At 37.6% G+C, this 21,532-nt stretch overlaps 2 protein-coding genes across 2 annotated transcripts; both read left to right on the plus strand.

Moving 5' to 3' along the window:
* The first annotated feature begins 2,289 nt into the window (after positions 1 to 2,289).
* Positions 2,290 to 3,237, plus strand: LOC130045772 (olfactory receptor 5M10-like). Its single transcript, XM_056138621.1, has one exon. The coding sequence runs from the start codon at positions 2,290 to 2,292 to the stop codon at positions 3,235 to 3,237; it is 948 nt and encodes a 315-aa protein (XP_055994596.1).
* Positions 3,238 to 10,036: 6,799 nt separating this feature from the next.
* On the plus strand, positions 10,037 to 10,975 carry LOC130045097 (olfactory receptor 1030-like). The gene has a single exon (XM_056137824.1). The coding sequence runs from the start codon at positions 10,037 to 10,039 to the stop codon at positions 10,973 to 10,975; it is 939 nt and encodes a 312-aa protein (XP_055993799.1).
* Positions 10,976 to 21,532: the final 10,557 nt, after the last annotated feature.

A 21,532-nucleotide genomic window follows, 5' to 3' on the forward strand; every position in this document is an offset into this window, starting at 1 on the left:
GGATGTCTTTGTATGTTTGCAGTGAGTTATGGATAGGTGAAGAAATGTCCAGCTATGGAGTGACTCTGAGGGCAAACTAGAGCCTGATGTTTGGCATTCTCGAAGCTTTTGGGTACTGGGTTGGGCAGAACCAAGGCAGAATGTCTCATCAGCCCTCCCTTCCTTGGAGGGCAGAGTGTAATCCTGACATAAGGAGCAAAATGACTCTTCTGAGTACAACTCAGAGTCCTGGCACCTGGCCTTTGTTCAACCTTCAGGAATCTGGGTGGACTGCACATTTTGAAGTAATGTTTTGTGTTTGGGTGTAGATGCCAAGATGTGGGATTGTTAAATTTTGTGGGTGCTCTATTTTTACTTTTTGAGAAATCTTTCTATTTTTTTTTTGAGTAAGTAAGGTAGATGAACTTTCAACAAATTATTTTGACTGATATTCACTTTGCTATGTCATCAATTTTGTGAGTGATATAGCATTCTGAACATCTTTGCATGTTCAGGAAATAAACTCATTGGGATATTGGTTTCAATTAAATTCATAATGATAACCTTCCACAGAATCCTTAAATTGATCATTACTTCTTAACCTTGCTTATGTGACACTGCTCAAATCTCATTTGTTTTACTTTCCTCCTGTTATATTTCATTAGGTGAATTCATTACAACATTTAATCTTCTGATGAAAATCTTTCAACCTTGAATAAACTAAAAATACAAAACTTAATTCCTATATTTTTCTCTCTCCAAAGTATTTTAATGGCCAGTTTTTCTGTGTTAATGATTTCATGCTTTCATTACTAGCATGTTATATAGAAATTGGATGTGATTTTAGCCTCACGGAAAATTATAGGACCTCAAAGCACCAAATTAATGTTATGCTCATGGGAAACAAAAAAAAATTCAATTGGTTCTTGAAAATTATCTTAAAAATACATTAGAGAATATGCCCACACCATGTGTTATTATATATATAGGTACTGTTTTCTTCCAGAATATGCTAAGTTCACTTTACAGGTAGGTTATTTTCTGTTTACTTATTTTTTAATATAATTTTGTTCTTCCATGTGAAGAATAGTGTCCATTATTTTTGACAACATTTCATCATTCAATTTTACTTTAATTTCCTATTCATATTCTAATATTTCATGGTCTACACAAATAATTGATTATATTTATGCTTCCTATAATATATTTGAGAATTTAATAAAGGATGATTGAGGGTGTACTTTTCAATCACAATTATATGTTTTGTGCTGTTTCACAATGATCTGAGAAAATATGGTTCCCACTGGCAGCTAAGGAGAACAAACATTGACTTTTCCCCTTTAACAACATATTTTTTTATATGTGATTGCTAGTTGCAAGGAATAAGTGTATACAACATACTACAGTCTTTTACAAATAAATGCCTTTTAAAATATATAGTTAAAATTCTAGTATCTTCAAAAAACTTCTTTGAAATGCCAGTTGAAAGCAAGTAACCTTGATCTGTCTTTATAGCATATTATCTTTAGTGGTATTATGTCATATCTCTGTATTTTACCTGTTATTGCTTCTCCAATGTATGCTTCATGAGGTTGGAGAATTTGTTCACCATTTTATCTTCAGACCATGAAATAGAAAAAAAATCAATCTTTGCAGTGCTCCTGGGAGAAGGTAAATTTCTTTTTATCCATTATTTCCAAAATTATTACTAATATATCAAGAGATGAATGTATTAATTCAATGTGTTTGAATAAAAATTAAGCCAAGCAACAATAGATTTGAAGTGAAAATGCTGCCCTGAATATTTACCTTTTATTTTCAATTTGCGAAGGTGGGATATCAAGCTGTAGATATCTAGACATTCAACTTCCTTCATTTGTCTCTTTGACTAACGCAAGTGGTCTACTGCTTTTCATTACTGTTTTTTTTTTAAATTCTTGTGAATTGTCCACACATTTTGAAAAAAAAAGAACCTAAACAATTTGGAATTATCCAAAAATTAATATACACATATAATATATATTTATACTTTTATATTAATATACACAATATGTAATTATATGTTGTTTATATTTATATTAATATATTCATATATGCATGAGAGAGAGGTGTGTACTTGAATCAAGGAGAAAAAGAGAAACATAAAAAATCAGAGAAAAATTCTCACATATTTGTTGCATTGAGAAACTGACCGTATTGATGACCAGACCTTTATTTGAGAAAATGGACAGAAGAGACACAGCATCCTGGATCAGGACGAACTCACTTTGGCTGTCACTTTCTTTTTTCAAAAGATCGGAGGATAAGAAAATGTCTTCTGGAAACATCACTATCGTGACAGAATTCGTTCTTTTGGGACTCACAGATGACCCACTGCTAGAGAAGATCCTGTTTGGGATATTTCTGGTGATCTACCTGGTTACACTGTCAGGAAATCTCTGTATGATTGTGCTCATCAGGACCAATTCCCACCTCCAAACCCCCATGTATTTCTTCCTTAGTCACCTCTCCTTTGTAGACATCTGCTATTCCTCCAATGTGAGCCCCAACATGCTGTACGACTTCCTCTCGGACGTGAAGACCATCTCCTACGCAGGCTGCTTCACGCAGTGTCTGCTCTTCATTGCGCTGGTGATCACGGAGTTTTACATCCTCGCTTCCATGGCATTGGATCGCTATGTCGCCATCTGCAGCCCTTTACATTACACGACCAGGATGTCCAAGGACATCTGTCTGTCTCTGGTCACCGTCACTTACGTCTACGGCTTCCTGAACGGACTGTCGCAGGCACTGCTGACTTTCCACTTGTCCTTCTGTGGCCCCTTTGAGATCAATCATTTCTACTGTGCTGATCCTCCCCTCATAACACTGGCCTGCTCTGATGCCTCGGTTAAAAAGATGGCAATGTTCGTAGTGGCTGGCTTCACCCTCTCCAGCTCGCTCTTCATCATTCTCCTGTCCTACCTGTTCATCATTGCAGCCATCCTAAGGATGCGCTCCGCGGAAGGAAGGCGCAAGGCGTTTTCCACCTGCGGTTCCCACCTGACAACCGTCGTGGCGTTCTATGGGACCCTCTTCTGCATGTACCTGAGGCCCCCTTCGGAGAAGTCCGTGGAAGAGTCCAAAATCTTTGCCGTCTTTTATACGTTTTTAAGCCCCATGCTGAACCCCATCATCTATAGCCTAAGGAACAAGGATGTGATCCGTGCCTTAAAGCAGCTGGTGAAGGGAAATCTCACTCACAAAATTGCAGCATAGACCTTCTGTTGGCCTGGATTCACGGAGATGGTGCAGTGATTAGAGTCTAGAAATGTGAGTTGCACAGTGTCTAATGATGATAACGGGTCCTGCTTCCAGTTTCTCATGTGAGGAATCAGCATCATTTTAACCTCTGAGCCTTTTCCTTGACTCGTAACAAAATTTTCTTTCACTCGAGGGAAAGACCATGTTTCCATTTCTGTCATCTCACACTGTGAAAATAGCCAGATTGATGATTCTATTTGGAGAAAATGTGTATTTGGGTCATTGCTCAAGTACTGTACATTTTGCCTCATTAATAGTATGTTTCTTTTCACTGACTCTGGAAAGAAACACAAACTTAATCCTGGCAAATTTTTGTTAATTTTCAAAAATCTGTTGCAGTTTAAGTAACATGCTGACAATAGTGTTAATACTTGTGGTTTTGGTTTGGAAATTTACTGCCCTTTACCACCACCAAAATACCCCAAACCCTTTCTCATTGCCATATGTTAACTCTAATTCTGGCAAACTGATCCAAATGCATTACCTCATTAGCGTTTTCCCTATATACAGTGGATTTTTTTATAACTTTTTCACTTTTATAACTTTTTCACTTTTATAACTTTGAAAGAAAGAAATGCTTTAGAAAAAGGACAGATCATGTCAGCATGCATAAAAGCAATCATGTTCATGGCACTTGTTTATATTTTAAAGCCTCTATTTCACTAAGAATGAGAACACTGTTACCTTCATTAAAATGATTTTATTCAGACACAAAAATTTAGTAAGTCCCCAGAGTCATTCTGCCAAGGCAAATCTTTTGATTCCAATGCTCTCCCTTTTCATTTTGTACTGTAATGGTTAACAACAAGTCTCACAATGGAGATGTTACCAGTGCTCGCTTGAGCAAATAGATGAACAACAGGAGGACAGTGCTACAGTGCTACTATAATGGTAAAACTCACCCCAATCAATGTTAGAGCTATAATAATGTGCTAGGGGATACTGAAGTGATAAGATGTGTTTTATATAAAATCAGGGCAATTGTGATAATAGTGCTATAACAATTGTGAGTTTTCTTTTTAAATTTCAATTTAATCTAATAGTTTGTGTATATTATAAATAAAATTGTCTGAGTGTTTCATGTAAAGCAGGTGGGAATTAATATATACTAGATCAATTTAGATTGCGTTTGATTAACAATTTTTCAAAACTATAAAGGCACACATATTCACAATAAAAAATAGCAATGCAGATAAATACAAAATAACATTATTAGTGACAGGTCTGAACAATATTTTCTGTTATTTCTTAAATATTTCTTTTCATGTATTTTGTATACATATACATTTTATAAAATAAAATTGGAATCAAATGTCATAATAATGTGAAGACTTCTTTTACTTGATAATGTATTTGCATTTCATATGAACTTAATATTTTTGATGGATAGCATTTGTAATATAATATTTAATAGATCAGTCATATTTAAATGTAATTTAAAAATAAATACTAATTTTAGAAAAGAACTGAAAAATAGAGAAACATAAGGATGAAAGTAAAATTTACTAATAATCTGCTGCCTGAAGATGATCCCAGTATTTTTGTTAATATTTCTTATGCTTTAAGTTACTATGTCTGTCAATGTAGATCATTATTTTAAATTTTTACTTGTATCTCCAGGGACATACCCTTATGATTTAGTCATTTCAGATATATTTATTAAAGTATTAGTGCTGAATTAAATTTTTGAACATTTTAAAATTTCTACATTTCTTTTGCTGAATTTCTTCTCCTTTTCATCCCCCCTCCCTTTTTTCATAGGAGCACAACAAGCTGTGGTAATTGCTTACCTAATTCTGTGTTTAGGGGTCACTCCTGGCATTAGTGAGGGAAACTTATGTGGTTATGGAGATTGAATCAGGGTCACTCATGTATAAGCATTTTAACCTCTATGCTATCTTCAGTGTTTTGTACCATTTAGAGATGTTTAAAGATCAGAGAGATAGTGCTGACAGATGTAAGACCTTTTATCTGCACATTTGGTGACCCTAGTTGAATCTCTGGCACTGAATATGGTCCCCTGAGCATGCCAGGAGTGATCCCTGAGCACTACTGGGTATAGCCCACCCACCTTAGAAAGAAAAAACAGTAATATTTGAGTGTGACAATATCATTATGACTCTTAATATAACTTTATTAATATTATAAAAAGATGTTTAAGATGCTCATTTTTGTCTTATTGGGAATTTTTATCTGTTTTGCTTTGAAGAATACCTGAAATATATTGATAAAAGAAATGAATCGCTTTGATGATTGTTTCTTCTGTCATTTTGGATTATCTTTCACATCAATAATATTTGCATTTTAATTTGGAGTAAAGATTTTTACTATAATGTGTGTTTCATGATTGAGAAATAGGAAATAACGATGCATTAATACTGGCAGTCCTTATTTTGCTTGGCACCCTGTTGACTAAAACTTGTGCTGACTGAAAATGTGCCCTTGCATTACATGATCTCAGACATCAAAACACAGTGTAAAGTAAGGACTGCTGCCCTTAGAGTCACTTAGACACAGGCATATATGGTAGACCAAATCTTTGGAAGGCTTCTGATCTTTTTAATTTTATTTTATTTACTGAGAGTTTTTCACCCATACAGCAAAGCCTGGCAAGCTCCCGGTGATGTATTCAATATGCCAAAAATAGTAACAAGTCTCACAATTTGTTGTGAGACGTTACTGATGCCCACTCGAGCAAATTGATGAATAGGAGGACAGTGCTAGAGTGCTACAGTGCTTTTAATTTATTTATTTATAATGTAGGATTACTGCTATTTATTTAGCCATTGATTAAGCTGATTGAATTGGTGAAAGCTGTTTTAATATATGTTCGAAAGCACTCTTTGTGTTTGTGAAGGATTTTTAAAAGTACAACTAAAAACAGCTTATATATCAAAGAACTGACACACTAAAATATGCCCTAACATTAAATTTTTCTGTAACATAGTAAGTTAACTTTGAAAATTATTACAAATGTGGATATTATTGTACTATATTTTTGTTTGTTTGTGAGACACACTTGGCTGTTCTAAGGGCTTACTCCTGGTATGGTGCTTAGAGATAACTCTAGCAAGTGCTTGAAGTACCATGCTGGGGAATGAAGCAGGCTTGGCTGAGAGCAAAGAAAGCAACTTAAGACCTGTACTATTTCTCACCCACTTCTTTTGCCATTTAACTATAAAATTAAAAGGCAATAGAGTGATAGCACAGCAGTTAGGGTGTTTGCCTTACACACATCCAACATGGCTGATGCGAGTTCGATTTTTCCGCCCCTCTCGGAGAGCCTGGCAAGCTACCGAGAATATCTCGCCCGCATAGCAAAGCCTGGCAAGCTCCCCGTGACATATTTGATATGCCAAACACAGTAACAAGTCTCACAATGTTACTGGGCCCGCTCGAGCAAATTGATGAACAATGGGAGGACCGTGACCGTGACCATGACTATCATATTAAAATTGTGAGCAGAAAAAAAGATATGTAATATTAAATAAAATGTATGTTAATAATGTTGTAGGGATAAAATTATATGCAACTTCTGAAAGAAAGAAACATTCTAAATTCATTCTTTGAATCTCTATCAAAAAAGGAATGTTTTGATTTAAGAACACAAAAGAAACAAATCTTGAAATCATTAAGGCACATGAATTACTCTTATGGAAATTATAAGCCATTTTGGAGGATCGTCCCAGCAGGGAACCGGAGGTCATTCCTGGCAATACTTGGCCAGACAGTGTGGGCCTGATGTTTGCCTGCTCTGTCTGTCTCGGAGATGGATGTGGTGCTGTTGGGGTCAAGAGGTGATGGAGGCCACTAGGGATATATGTGGTGCTGATGTTCAGTGATGAGCTAGGGATGAAACTCGGGTACATGCAAGCCATGCATTCAGCTCCACATACATGTATGTTTGACATATATGTCAAACAAATAGATGAAAGTGCACAAAACAGAAAGAAAGAAAATCATTGAAATTAAGCATGGGAATTTGAAAAGATAACCCACTTTTATCTAAGAAAAGTTTGTGGCCAAAGAAGAAACAACTAATCCAAGTTCAGCAAAGGTAATTTGATTGTCTTATTGATTTCCCCAATTCCAAATATTTTTCGCTGTACCTCACACTATTCTATATTACAAATTGTAAATAAGAGTTTATTATTTTCCCCCATTGTCAGCAAGTACTAGACATTCAGAAATCAATTAAAAATAATAAGTCCCACTGCTTTATCCCTCTCATGGGGATTGTTTCCCTGACGTATGGAGGTATCAAAAAAAATCCCAGTTCCTCTTCAAATTTGGACTTTTTGAAAGATTAAAGATAGTATTTATCATACTATGAATGACTTTATGCTAGAAATAATTGCACCCTAGAGATTTGGTTGTATTGGGTGATTGTATTATAAACTCTTCAGTTTTTTCAATTCCAAACTGTTGGTGGGTATTCTTCTATTTTCACAGGTAGGATTGACTGTTGTTAAAATTATTTTGGAACATAGAAGTTAATATTTTGACTGATAAAAAAAACTTTGAGCTGGTATGATAAATAAAGTCTTGATTTAAGATCTCCTGTGCCATTCAGAGTGCAAATATTTATAAGTGTTCAATAGAGTGGTATAATGAAAGAGAACTATATCAAAGAGCTAATCATTCTGTCCATGATTATTGCTTGCCCTAGGTGAAAAAGCATTGTTCCAGTTGTCGTTTAGGATTATCTACAGAAAAAAATTCTTTTCCCTTTGCTGCTCAGTTTTTGAAGTTGTGTCTTTAGACTAGACAGATTTTCACCAAATAATAATAATAGGTTACAAGTACCAAAAGATTGCATATCAAATAAAATTAAATTTTTATATTAATAATTAAATCACGTGGAACTGATATTAGTAACCAAACTTTATACAGAAGGAAATTTAAACACAGAGCAATGATTAATTTGCCAAAATACAATGACTAGAATTTAGAGGCTATGAAATTTCTATTTATAAATTTTACCTAGCTTCTTTAAGGAACTGCTATGCTTATTGTTTTATTTATTTATTTTAAGTTTACTAATTTATTCATTTTTGAATATTGGGTTATACCCAGCGATGCTCAGGGGTTACTCTTGGCTCTGCACTCAGGAATTATTCCTGACGATGCTCAGGGGACCATATGGGATGCCGGGGATTGAAACTGGGTCGGCAGCGTGCAAGGCAAATGCCCTATCTGCTGTACTATTGCTTTGGCCCCCACTTATTGTTTGTTTTATAATGAAAAAGATTAATCTTTATGATTCCTTTGAAGTTATTTAAAATGGTTCTTTATAATTAAATGTATAGCATCATGTAATATTCCTTTCTTCCTTCGTAGATTATTATCTTCTTGTGGCTTACAATTACATTGATTATATACATTGATTATTAAAAGGTAGGCAAAATACATTTTTTGAAGAAACTGTCTCTACATTTCTTTCTATACTTCAAACTGAATGTTGATAACCTCCACTTTGCCCCCACCCCCCACATGTCTTGTTAAAACTAAAGAACATGAAACAGAAATACTACAGGGGTTCAGATGCTTGCCTCGTATGCAGAACCACATATGGTCTGCTTAATCTCTCAGCACAGAGCAAGGAATAAGTCCCCAGCATGTCTTAGTGTGGCCCATACCCTCTGTCCACGTTGACAAATCCGAGGAACAGCTTTCTGTATCTTTTTAGTGGCTGGGTATGGTGACAGTCATCTCTGTATTAGATCTTCTAGGAAGGATAGATGTCAGGAACACAAAATCCCAGTCCCCACAGTTACCCTTTCTTTGCGAATGGTCTTAATGTTCTCCTTGATCAAAACCCACAAGTATTGTCGTACTAAGCTTAGTAGGTCCTCTACATAAACACTAATAAAGTACTTAGTGATATGGAATGATCCTTGCTTGTATTATTTCTCCACAATAAAATGTCTGTTAAAATACTGTCATAGCACCAAAGAACTATCTGTCCATTATACCAGTTACTAGATTCTCAAGAAGTAAAAAAATGAGAAATATTATCATTCTTCCTTTGACTTAGGTGTCTTAGATGTATTAGCTCACTCAGGAATTTGGAAGTCCTCAGTGCAGAATGGACAAAAATGGACAAAAATGCTAGAGTAATGCATTCACGCATTCACAAAGAGAGAGAGGAGTGGGGGAAGGATTTGATGAAGGGAAAGGGATCTGGGGTAACTAGAAGAAGAGATTGGCATATGCATGGTGGAGGGAGAAATGGATTTTGGTGATGGGTGTAGTGTGGTCACACATATATTTTAAAGAGATGTGAAATTAAAGCCCTAAAAAACATATCATGAAAATGAGAATAGAATATAAATGAACAAATATGGTAAAGACTAGCAGAAAAGATACAGGATTCAAACAAGAGAAAACATAGCACTGTAGCACTGTCCTCCCGTTGTTCATTGATTTGCTCGAGAGGGCCCACTAATGTCTCCACTGTGAGACTTGTTGTTACTGTGTTCAGCATATCCTGTCAAGGGAGCTTGCCAAGCTTTGCTGTGCGAGCGAGATACTCTCGGTAGCTTGCCAGGCTCACGCTTTAGTATGAAGACCTCTATATTAATTTAGATATTAAAATCATCAAGCATACGCTTCTGTGTTGTTTCTTATGTTACATGTATTAACCAGCTTGACTGAGCAAGTATCAAGTTATATGATGTAGGTAAATGACAGAAGAACTATTTCTCTCTCTCTCTCTTTTTCTCTCTCTCTCTTTTCAAGGGAACTAAATAAAATGTTAAAGCAAAACTACTCAGTCGTGACGGAGTTCATTCTCCTAGGACTGACTGACAGAGCAGACTTGCAACCTATCCTTTTTGTGATCTTCCTCATCGTCTACCTCATCACCTTAGTTGGCAACGTGAGTTTGATTTTCCTAATCCGAATTGACTCCAAGCTTCATACTCCAATGTACTTCTTCCTCAGTCACCTCTCCTTTATAGACCTCTGCTATACGACCAACGTCACTCCCCAGATGCTGGTCCATTTCTTATCCAAGAGGAAAACCATTTCCTTCATTGGTTGCTTTATGCAATTCCATCTTTTCATCTCCCTGGTGATCACAGAATATTATATGCTCACAGTCATGGCATATGACCGCTACGTGGCTATCTGCAAACCCTTGTTATATGGTAGCAAAATGTCCAGAAGTGTTTGCGTCTCTTTGGTTGCTGCTCCTTATGTTCATGGCTTCCTTAATGGTTTGGCTCAGACAATTCTCATGCTTCAGCTGACCTTCTGTGGACCCAATGAAGTCAACCACTTTTATTGCGCTGACCCACCTCTCCTCGTCCTGGCCTGTTCAGATACTTATGTCAAAGAAACTGCCATGTTTGTGGCGGCTGGGTCCAACCTCACTTGTTCTCTCACCATCATCCTCATCTCCTACGTTTTCATTTTCGCAGCCATTTTGCGTATCCGCTCTACTGAGGGAAGGCTCAAAGCCTTCTCCACCTGTGGCTCCCATCTGACAGCTGTCACCATCTTTTATGTGACTCTGTTTTGTATGTATCTGAGGCCCCCTTCTGAGGCTTCTGTAGAACAAGGAAAAATTGTGGCTGTATTTTACATTTTTTTGAGTCCTATGCTAAACCCTTTGATCTATAGCTTGAGGAACAAAGATGTTAAGATGGCAATAAAAAAGGTCATCCAAAAGCAATTCTCTGCTAAATAAAGCAGGTATTGTGGTCACAGGCATGCAACATAGCCTTCTTATCTAGAAAATTAATAAGCTATTGAAATGAACAAATTGTTTTCTGTCATGGATAATCTTGGCTTTCATAATTTGCCTACGGGACTTCGAAGAGTGAGGCCAACTTATTTGGTTTTATTGTGATAACGCATTTAATGAAATTAAAAGATCCTGATGGATTTTTTAAAAAAGAGGTATTGTTATATGTCTATAAAATCAATAAAAAGCAATTTTTCTCTCTATAGTACTTATAGTTATAAAATTATAAAACAATTACCAGTGATGGTAATGCAATCACAAATCATTTGATTTTTATAATAATTAATAACTTACAGATGATTTTTGATATGTCCATAAAAGATGAGTTTTTAAAATTGTTTTTCTTATGTTAATTATTTTACAGTTAAAATCTTTGGACACTCTTAAGATGAAAGTTCCAGCTTTCCTTTTGCAGGATTTTCTTTCCTCTTTCTTTTTAACTGTTATGTAGTCCAATCATAAAACTGATTTTGACCTCAAGGAAATGGATAAATTCCTAGACTCCTACAGACTCCCAAGGCTGAAACAAGAAGACCTGGAATACCTGAACAGACCTATCACCATCAAGGAAATTGAAATGGTAATAAAAAGTCTCCCCAAGCACAAAAGTCCTGGCCCGGATGGATTCACTAGTGAATTCTTCCAAATCTTTAAAGAGGACTTACTCCCGATGCTCTTTAAGCTTTTCCACGAAATTGAAATATCAAAAACACTCCCGAACAGTTTCTACGAAGCAAATATCACACTGATACCAAAAGCAGACAGAGATACCACAAAGAAAGAGAATTACAGGCTGATATCCCTGATGAACACAGATGCAAAGATCCTCAACAAACTACTAGCAAATAGAATCAAACTACTCATCAAAAAGATCATACACCATGACCAAGTAGGATTCATCCCAGGGATGCAAGGATGGTTTAACATTCGGAAATCAATCAACATAATCCATCATATCAAGAAAAGAAAAGATAAAAAGCATATGATCATATCAATAGATGCAGAGAAAGCATTTGATAAGATCCAGCACCCCTTTATGATGAAAACCCTAGCCAAAATGGGTATAGAGGGGACCTTCCTCAACATAATTAAAGCCATCTACCACAAGCCTACAGCAAGCATCATCCTCAATGGGGAAAAACTGAGAGCCTTCCCTCTAAGATCAGGGACAAGACAGGGATGCCCACTCTCTCCACTGCTGTTCAATATAGTACTGGAAGTACTTGCAATAGCGATTAGGCAGGAAAAAGATATTAAGGGCATTCAGGTAGGAAAGGAAGAAATCAAGCTCTCACTATTCGCAGATGATATGATACTCTACTTAGAGAACCCAATAACTTCCACCAAAAAACTCCTAGAAACAATAGACTCGTATAGTAAAGTTGCAGGTTATAAAATCAATACCCAAAAGTCCATGGCTTTCCTATACGCAAACAGTGAGAGAGAAGAAAGCAACATGAAAAAAACAATCCCGTTCACAATTGTGCCCCAGAAAATCAAGTACCTAGGAATCAGCTTAACTAAGGAAGTAAAGGACCTGTACAAAGAAAACTACAAAATGCTACTTCAGGAAATAAAAGAGGACACGAGGAAATGGAAAGATATCCCCTGCTCATGGGTCGGGAGACTTAACATTGTCAAAATGGCAATACTACCAAAAGCATTGTATAAATTCAATGCAATCCCTATAAGGATACCCATGACATTCTTCAAAGAAATGGAGCAAACACTCCTGAAATTTATATGGAACAATAAGCCCCCACGAATAGCTAAAGCAATTCTTGGGGAAAAGAAAATGGGAGGAATCAACCTCCCTAACTTCAAACTCTACTACAAAGCAGTAATAATTAAAACAGCATGGTATTGGAACAAAGGCAGAACTGCAGACCAATGGAACAGGTTTGAATACACTGACATCTCCCCTCAATCATATGATCATCTAATCTTTGATAAAGGTGCAAGAAATGTGAAGTAGAGTAAGAAAAGCCTCTTTAACAAATTGTGCTGGCATCACTGGACGGCCACATGCAAAAAAATGGGCTCAGAACTCTGCCTAACACCATGTACAAAAGTAAGATCAAAATGGACTAAAGATCTCAACATCAGACCAGAAACCATAAGGTACATTAAGACAAAGTTGGCAAAACCCTCCATGACATTGAAGCTAATGGTATCTTCAAAGATGCCACGCCACTGGTCGAGCAAGAGAAAACAGAGATAGATAAATGGGACTATCTTAAACTAAGAAGCTTCTGCACCTCGAAAGAAACAGTGACCAAAATACAAAGACAGTCTACAGAATGGGAAAGGATATTCGCCAAATACACATCTGACAAGGGGTTGATATCAAGGATATACAAAATACTGGTTGAAATCCACAAGAAGAAAACATCCAACCCCATCCAAAAATGGGGCAATGAAATGAACAGAAACTTTCTCAAAGAAGAAATCCGAATGGCAAAAAAGCACATGAGAAAATGCTCTACATCATTAATCATCAGGGAGATGCAGATCAAAACCACAATGAGATACCATCTCACACCTCAGAGACTGGCCCACATTCAAAAGAACAAAAGCAACCAATGCTGGCGCAGATGTGGCGAGAAAGGGACACTCCTTCACCGTTGGTGGGAATGTCGACTGGTTCAGCCTTTCTGGAAAACAGTATGGACGATTCTCAAAAAATTAGAAATTGAGCTCCCATTTGACCCAGCAATACCACTCCTGGGAATATATCCCAGAGAGGTAAAAATGTATAGTCGAAGTGACATCTGCACTTGTTTGTTCATTGCAGCGCTCTTTACAATAGCCAGAAACTGGAAGAAACCTGAATGCCCAAGAACAGATGACTGGTTAAAGAAACTTTGGTACATCTACACAATGGAGTACTATGTAGCTCTTAGAAAAGATGAAGTCATGAAATTTACATACAAGTGGTACAACATGGAAAGTATCATGCTAAGCGAAATGAGTCAGAAAGAGAGGGATAGACAGAAAGATTGCATTCATTTGGGGGATATAAAGTAACAAAATATGTGATTAATACCCAAGAATAGCTGAGATCATCACCAGGAGGATTACTCCATAGCTTCGAGGCCAGCCGGGCATTCTAGGGGAAAGGGCAGTTCAGATAGAGAAGGGAGCACCAAATAAAGGGTGTTTGGAGGATCCTCCCAGGAGGGGAGATGCATGTCGAAAGTAGACTATAGACTGAACATGTTTGCCACTCAATGCCTCTTTTGCAGACCACAACACCCAAAAGGAGAGAGAGAACACAAGGGATTGCCCTGCCACAGAGGCAGGGTGGGATGGGGGGGATGGGGGTAGGGGGAATATTATCCATGGTGGTGGAAAATGGATACTGGTGGAGGGATGGGTATTTTATCATTGTATAATCGAAAGCACAAAAAATTTGTAAATCTACAACTGCACCTCATGGTGTTTCACTAATAATAATAAAAAAAATGTTATCTGTTGCTAAAAAAAAATAGGAAAAAAGGGGAAAAATTGTCTTGATGAAAACTTCTACAAGGGAAAGAGAAATACAAACTTTCTCTAGTCCATTCATAAACAGCATCTTTATTGCTATAGTTAATTTGCAATGAAACTTAGATACATTTCAGTTTATTTAGACATAAGGCTTTCTAAAAAAGAAATTCAGAACTTTCTCAGTGTGATTTGTTTGTTGACCCAATTCCTGAATATTTATCCACAATCAGTACCTTCTGAGGATACTTACAATGACGCATTCATATTTACACACTGCCCTTTCCATGAGATCCACCTATGCAACTCTCCCAGACATCCACTCTCATTAACTTTCAAGGCTAATTCTAAGTCTCTGCTCAGTACACCACTCCGTTGGTTAATACTCATGAAACACCTTAGAGACACACCTCAACTTCACTGCTTTCCATGCTAGAAGACAACCCATTATAGTTTGCTTCTGTGTTTATATACTACAGAGCTACATTTGTATTCTCGAGTCTATTTCTCATCTAAAATTTTCAGAAAGGGGCTGGAGCGATAGCACAGCGGGTAGGGCGTTTGCCTTGCACGCAGCCAAGATGGCCGATACAGTTTCGATTCCCAGCATCCCATATGGTCCCCCGAGCACTGCCAGGAGTGATTCCTGAGTGCATGAGCCAGGAGTAACCCCTGAGCATCGCTGGGTGTGACCCAAAAAGTAAAAATAAATAAATAAATAAATAAATAAAATTTTCAGAAATTCTTATGTAAGAATACAGTCTATATCATAAGAAAATTAATAGCCTGTGACAATAATACTTTCTTTGTCTATAAAACAAGCCTACTTCGACAAATAATAGGCACAGGGACAAAATTAAGAAAGCATAATACAAAAAGTATTTTTGATCAAATATATGGGATCTATGAAACTCATAGAATCTAGGAGACCCAAAAATACTTATGGAGAGTATAGGTAAAACAAAAAGGTGGAAAAATAATAGATGGTTTAATATTGAGTATGTCTCTAAGTTAATAATATAACCAAGCATTGTACAGAAAATGTAGAAATCTAAATAAATACATTTGTGTTTTATTGGTATAAGCAGCAAAAATACATTACAAAAACTAAGTGTTTAAATGTAAATTTCATTAAAATTTAGAACTCAGAAGATATCAGGAATTGATAATTATCATAAATAGATACTACAAATTATGGTAAGTAACCATTATCAAGAACCAAATTGACACAAAATAATTTCAAGATTCTAAATTTGATAATTTAGAACACTGTCCTTAAGTGAGAATCAAATGTTGAAGATTTGGTGTATGTATTCATAGACAAATTATTACATTTTAAACTATTCTTAAATAATTATCAAGTATTTAATTAATATTTAATTAATTAAATATTAATTAATTAATTATTTACTATTTAATAATTAATATTATTAATATCAAGTATTTAATTAATATAGCGCAATAATCTAAAGTCAGTTATTGAATAAAAATTAAAAAGTGGGTCAGAGAGATCATATAGTAGGTAAGGCAGTGACCCAGTTTCAATCCCTGGCACCCCGTGTGGTCCCCCAAGCTCCATCAGGAGTAAGTTCTAAGCACTGCCAAGTGAGGCACCAAAACCAAAATGAAAAAAAGTAGAATTGGAAAGCAAATCATTTTTGATATACATGACTATTTGACAACATTGATGAAGAATACGATCGACTGGTTCAGTACTACCATGATTGTACGAGGAATGCACAGAGAGAAAGAGAGAGAGAGAGAGAGAGAGAGAGAGAGAGAGCCAAAAAAAGATGCCTGTCTTCAAAAAATCTCGAGCTCATTAGCCAATGTGGCTTGGCACAAGCCTCAGGCAACCACAAGTGAAAGTCCAAGCTCACAAAGCAATGCAGAGAAGCAATCAAGTAAGACCTCAAAGAAAGAAGTGCAGCAGTGCTGGGGGGGGGGAGAGTGTGGGGGAGCACAATGCCAGCCTGTCCTTCCGCCAACTACTGTAGTATAACACAGTTTTGTCCTTCCTGCGTAGCCTCAGGTAGTTTAGGTTTATTGCTCCCATCATAGTGCTCCCATTCCTCTCTGTTTATTTGTAACTTGGTGCAAATATTGTTTTTCTCTTCTCCTGAAGTCGTTTGCATAGTCCATTCAGAGCATTCTCCTTTTTGTATGGACACAAGAAGACATGCTTTTGTAATGTGACTCAGTGATATTTCCCTCCTGGGCATCTGTAAGCCTCAGCTGCCTTTACTTGCCAGCACCCCTAAAAGCAGGATCCCGAAGAAGGACTGGATGGAACCAGGGCAAGCCATAAGCTATGTGCTACCCTGGCATCGAGTTGGGCCTGGCCAAAGCGCCATAATGCTTAACTATAAGTTAAGAGCTTAAAGTAAAGTAAAGGCCCTCCCGTGGATCGTCGATTTGCTCGAGCGGGCCCAGTAACGTCTCCATTGGAGACTTTGTTGTTACTGTGTCTGGCATATCGAATACTCTCAGTAAGTTAAGAGCTTGGCCATGGACAAATGCTGTCATGATTCAAACATAATAACTAGATTTGGACCTGGCTAGGGTTAGGAATGATTAATCTGGCCTGAGCTCTGTAGTCTGAGTCTGTGGCAAGATGTTCCCAGGAGAGCTGCCCTACAAGTCTCAATGTTATCTCTTACTGTGTGCATACAAAAATAGCTAGTATTAATATGTTGATAGTTATTGCACTGAGGAAAAGAGGAAAACACCTTAGGAGGTATTTTGCCCTTGGGCAGTCAGGCAGGGCTTTGGTTTGCATTTTAGGTGGTGTTCCCTTTGAATTGATGGGCCCTCAGGGAGGGCTTTCTTATGTTGATTTGGCTACCTGACTGGGTGCAGTGTCAGCCTGGAGAAATAGGGGAGTTGGAGAGACAGGCAGAGGAGAGAGACATGAGTGAATGAAGAGAGGATTGGAATAAACTGCTACTAAGACCAACCAGCCGGGCCCTCCTCTCTTTCTTCCTCTGCCCTTGGCCAACAGCCTTCCAGATCCAGGCCACACACAGCGGTTTTAGGGCATCGAAGGCGGGCAGTGAGATAGAGCTGTCCAGGGAGCCTGCGAACACACAACCTTCCTCGTGCTTAGGTTTTTACAAACTACAAGACCAAGATGATTGCCCTTCAACATCCTGATGGATCTATCACATCTTCCAGAAGGGCAATGGAGAAGATTATCCATGACTTCTACTTGCATCTCTTCAATAACAACATCCACCTGCCCACATTCCAAATTCCGCAGGATGGATATGTTGTTCCCAGTCTTCTCCCTTCTGAACCCCAACACGCCATTTCCTTGGTAAAGAAATGAACAGCATCCAGCCCAGATAACATCAGACCCGAACACCGGAAGAACCTGCCATCAGTACTCATCAATACACTGGCTCGACTCTTCACACACTACCTGTCTGAATGCAAGGTTCTGTCCCAATGGAAAACCAACAGGACTGTTCTACTGTACAAGAAGGGAGACATCCATGACATTGGCAACTAATGCCCAATCTGCCTGTTGTTTTTCATCTACAAGTTGTTCACTTGAGTCATCCTGAATAGGACTGGCAGACCACTAGATGAAGGACAACCATGTGAGCAAACTGGGTTCTGAAAAGGATTCAGCACAATCAACCATATCCACATGATAACCAAGCTCATTGAGGTTTGTCAGAAGTTCAAGATGCAGCTCTGTCTAACATTGATTTTATAGAAGGCCTTTGATTCTGTGGAGACTGAAGCGGTCATTGAAGCCCTAGCCAATCAGGGCATTCAAACTCAATACATCAGGATCCTCCATGAGCTCTATTGCAGATTCACCACCAGGATCTCACTATTCTACAAGGAAGTGATTATCGACCTCAAGAGAGGGGTTCGGCAGGGTTATACCATTTCACAAAACTCATCAGTGCCACCTTTGAGAATGTCATGTGACTATTGGAATGGGAAAGAATGGGAATAAAGATAGATGGTTGGCAACTACGCTACCTCCACTTCACTGATGACATTGTCCTAATAACACCAAACATTAGCTAAGCAGCAGAAATGCTGACCAACTTTGACTGAGTCTGGAAAGTTAGCGCTACAGCTGAATCTCACAAAGACAATGTTTATGAGAAACAGCCTCGTTCCTGATGTTCCATTCTCTCTCAACAGAACGAACATCTCCAAATGCAGTAGTTATGTGTACCTAGGTAAAGAACTCATCATGACGAATGACCAGGCACCTGAGTTGCACAGGAGGAAGAGTGTGGCTTGGAATGCCTTCAAGAGCGTCGAAGAAATAACTAAGAGGACTAAGAACCTCCAGCTCCGAGCACATCTCTTCGATTCCACTGTTCTTCCTGCATTAACATACCTGGGCCCTATGAAAATAGGATGAGAACACTATTTGGGTCTCCCAAAGAGGAATCAAAAGAGCTATACTTAGAGTATCACCCTTCACTCAAATGAGAGAAAGAATCCAGAGTTCTGACTTAGGTCAACGATCAGGAATCAGGAACGCTGTCTCATTTTCCAAGGTGTCAAAAATCAGATGTGCTGGACACATAATGCAATTTGGAGACGATGGCTTGGACTGGAGCCAAGCTAATGGGTTGAACTAATGGGTTGAGGCTCTTTGTGTTCCTGGAGTGAGCAGATGCCATTGGGCTATACTAGCACGCAACAGTGACTAATGGAGACGTTACTGGCACCCACTCAAGAAAATCAATGAGTAGTGGGATGTCAAGTGATCAAATGATCAAGTGATATAAATTTGTAATTTTTAAAATATTTTTTTCAGTTGCGGCATCGTTATCTACAATAGTGTTAATAATAATGTTTCAGACAACTAATTTTTCTACTCTTCACCATTACCAGTGTCAATATTGCTCTCCACTGCCTTCCAGGACCTCTTTCATCTCCACTGCCTCCTTTCTTAGCAAACTAAGATCTGTAAACCTACCCTCTGGGTTTGTGTCATTGACCATTTAACTTACCATGTTACTTATATTTCATATATGTGAGAGATCATTCTCTATTTGTCTACAAACAAATCTATTTTTGTTCCATCTATGCCAGAGTATAGAGCAGCACTTTATCTTTTTTTATAACTTAATATTCTTTTGTGTATATATAAAAGTTTCTTGGTTGATTCACCTGTTGTTTGGCACTTGGGTTTTCTCAGATCTTGCAATTGTGTCAGATTAATGCAATAACCACTACATCACACAAACTGGATCTTGGTTATCAGAGCACATCGCACTCCATGAATATAGTAGAGTAAGTATCTCTTCTAATTGTCATTTTAGGGAACTGATTGAAGATGCCAAAGAATGGAATCAGAGCATAATATGGAAGCAGTTCTTTTTTTTTTAAAAAAAATTGGCTCTATGCTACATTCTACATAGACTCAACCATTGTTTCCTACCAAGAGTGGTTAAATTTTTTTCACCATTTCCACCAGCACTGAAAAAACAATTGTTTTTAAATGGTAAATGTGAGTATTCATATTAACCTGTAGAGCTGAATGTTAAAAAGTAAAATAGAAGGGCCAGAGTGATAGTACAGTGGATAGGCATTTGCCTTGCATGCCACCAACCCATGTTTGACCCCTGGCATACCATATGGTCACACAAGCACCATTAGGACCAATTCCTAAGTGAAGGGCCAGAAGTAATCCCTGAGCATCACCAGGTGTGACCCAAAAAAGGCCAAACACAAAAGGAAAATAGATAATTTGACACATTGTTGTAATTTTATTTATTTCGAAAACAGCATTCTATTTCCCAAATAAGAAACAATAGTTTAGAAACCAGCTAAAATCTTATTTGTTTTTTTATAAGTATTCTCAACACCCAAGAAATTTCCAAGTACTACCACTAAGAAGGGCGTTTGCCTTACAAGCGGCCAACATGGCCGACCCGAGTTCGATTCCTCCGCCCCTCTCGGAGAGCCCGGCAAGCTACTGAGAGTATTCGATATGCCAGACACAGTAGCAACAAAGTCTCCAATGGAGACGTTACTGGGCCCGCTCGAGCAAATCGACGATCAATGGGAGGGCCATTACCATTACCATTACCTTACCACTAAGAAAATATATAAAGAGTATAAATAAGCATATAAATTATCTTAGGAAGTTCACTGTCACCGTCACTATCCTCCCATTGTTCATCAATTTGCTCGGCGGGCCCAGTAACATTGTGAGACTTGTTATTGTGTTTGGCATATTGAATACGTCATGGGCAGCTTGCCAGGCTTTGCTGTGTGGGCGAGATACCCTCGGTAGCTTGCCAAGCACTTCTAGAGGGGTGGAGGAATCGAACTTGGGTCGACCGTGTTGGCCGCATGCAAGGCAAACGCCCGACCCACTGTGCTATCCCTCCAGCTTAGGAGGTTATAATAGTAAAAACAGACATAGCAGAGAAATTAATTAAACTTTGTATGATGCAAAGAACACACTGAGTACTTCAGCAGTTCAAAAAAAAAGTCTTATGTAATGTTTGGTTGTTGCATCAATTCCTAAATTACTGATAAAACAGTGAATTACAGAATTCTAGATAGATGCTACTTTGTTCATAAATTTTGTTTTATTGATCCTTATATTTAATTCTCCTGGGTTTATAAATTTTGGAAATCAATCCCAAACAGGCTTCCCAGATCCCTGCCAATATAAATTGATGCAAGCTTATAATTCTCTAGTGTCTGTATTCTCTAAAAGCAATTCTGGTTTCCTTCTATAGCTTGGCATATTTCACTATATCCATTGAGGTTAATATGGATATATGGTCAGTGTAAATGTCGAGAATTTCATCAACTCTTAAGATAAATCACTAAATGCAGTTATTGTAAAGTAGTTTTATTAGGCAAATCTGATTCTGATCATAGTTTTCAATTTTTTCAAATATTTCATGATTTTATTTCAAATATTTCAAATATTTCATGATTTTTATAGCCAGTGGTATTTATGGTTGTAATTAATGCTGCATCCATTTAATGTCCCAGTATTTTGTCCTCCCTTCTCTC

The sequence above is a fragment of the Sorex fumeus genome, unplaced genomic scaffold (genome assembly GCF_029834395.1).
Source record: "Sorex fumeus unplaced genomic scaffold, SorFum_2.1 ptg000007l, whole genome shotgun sequence".
In the NCBI taxonomy this organism is placed as follows: Eukaryota; Metazoa; Chordata; class Mammalia; order Eulipotyphla; family Soricidae; genus Sorex; species Sorex fumeus.

Coding starts and splice junctions, on each gene's coding strand:
- LOC130045772 (XM_056138621.1), top strand. CDS start 2,290: ATGTCTTCTGGAAACATCACTATCGTGACAGAATTCGTTCTTTTGGGA.
- LOC130045097 (XM_056137824.1), top strand. CDS start 10,037: ATGTTAAAGCAAAACTACTCAGTCGTGACGGAGTTCATTCTCCTAGGA.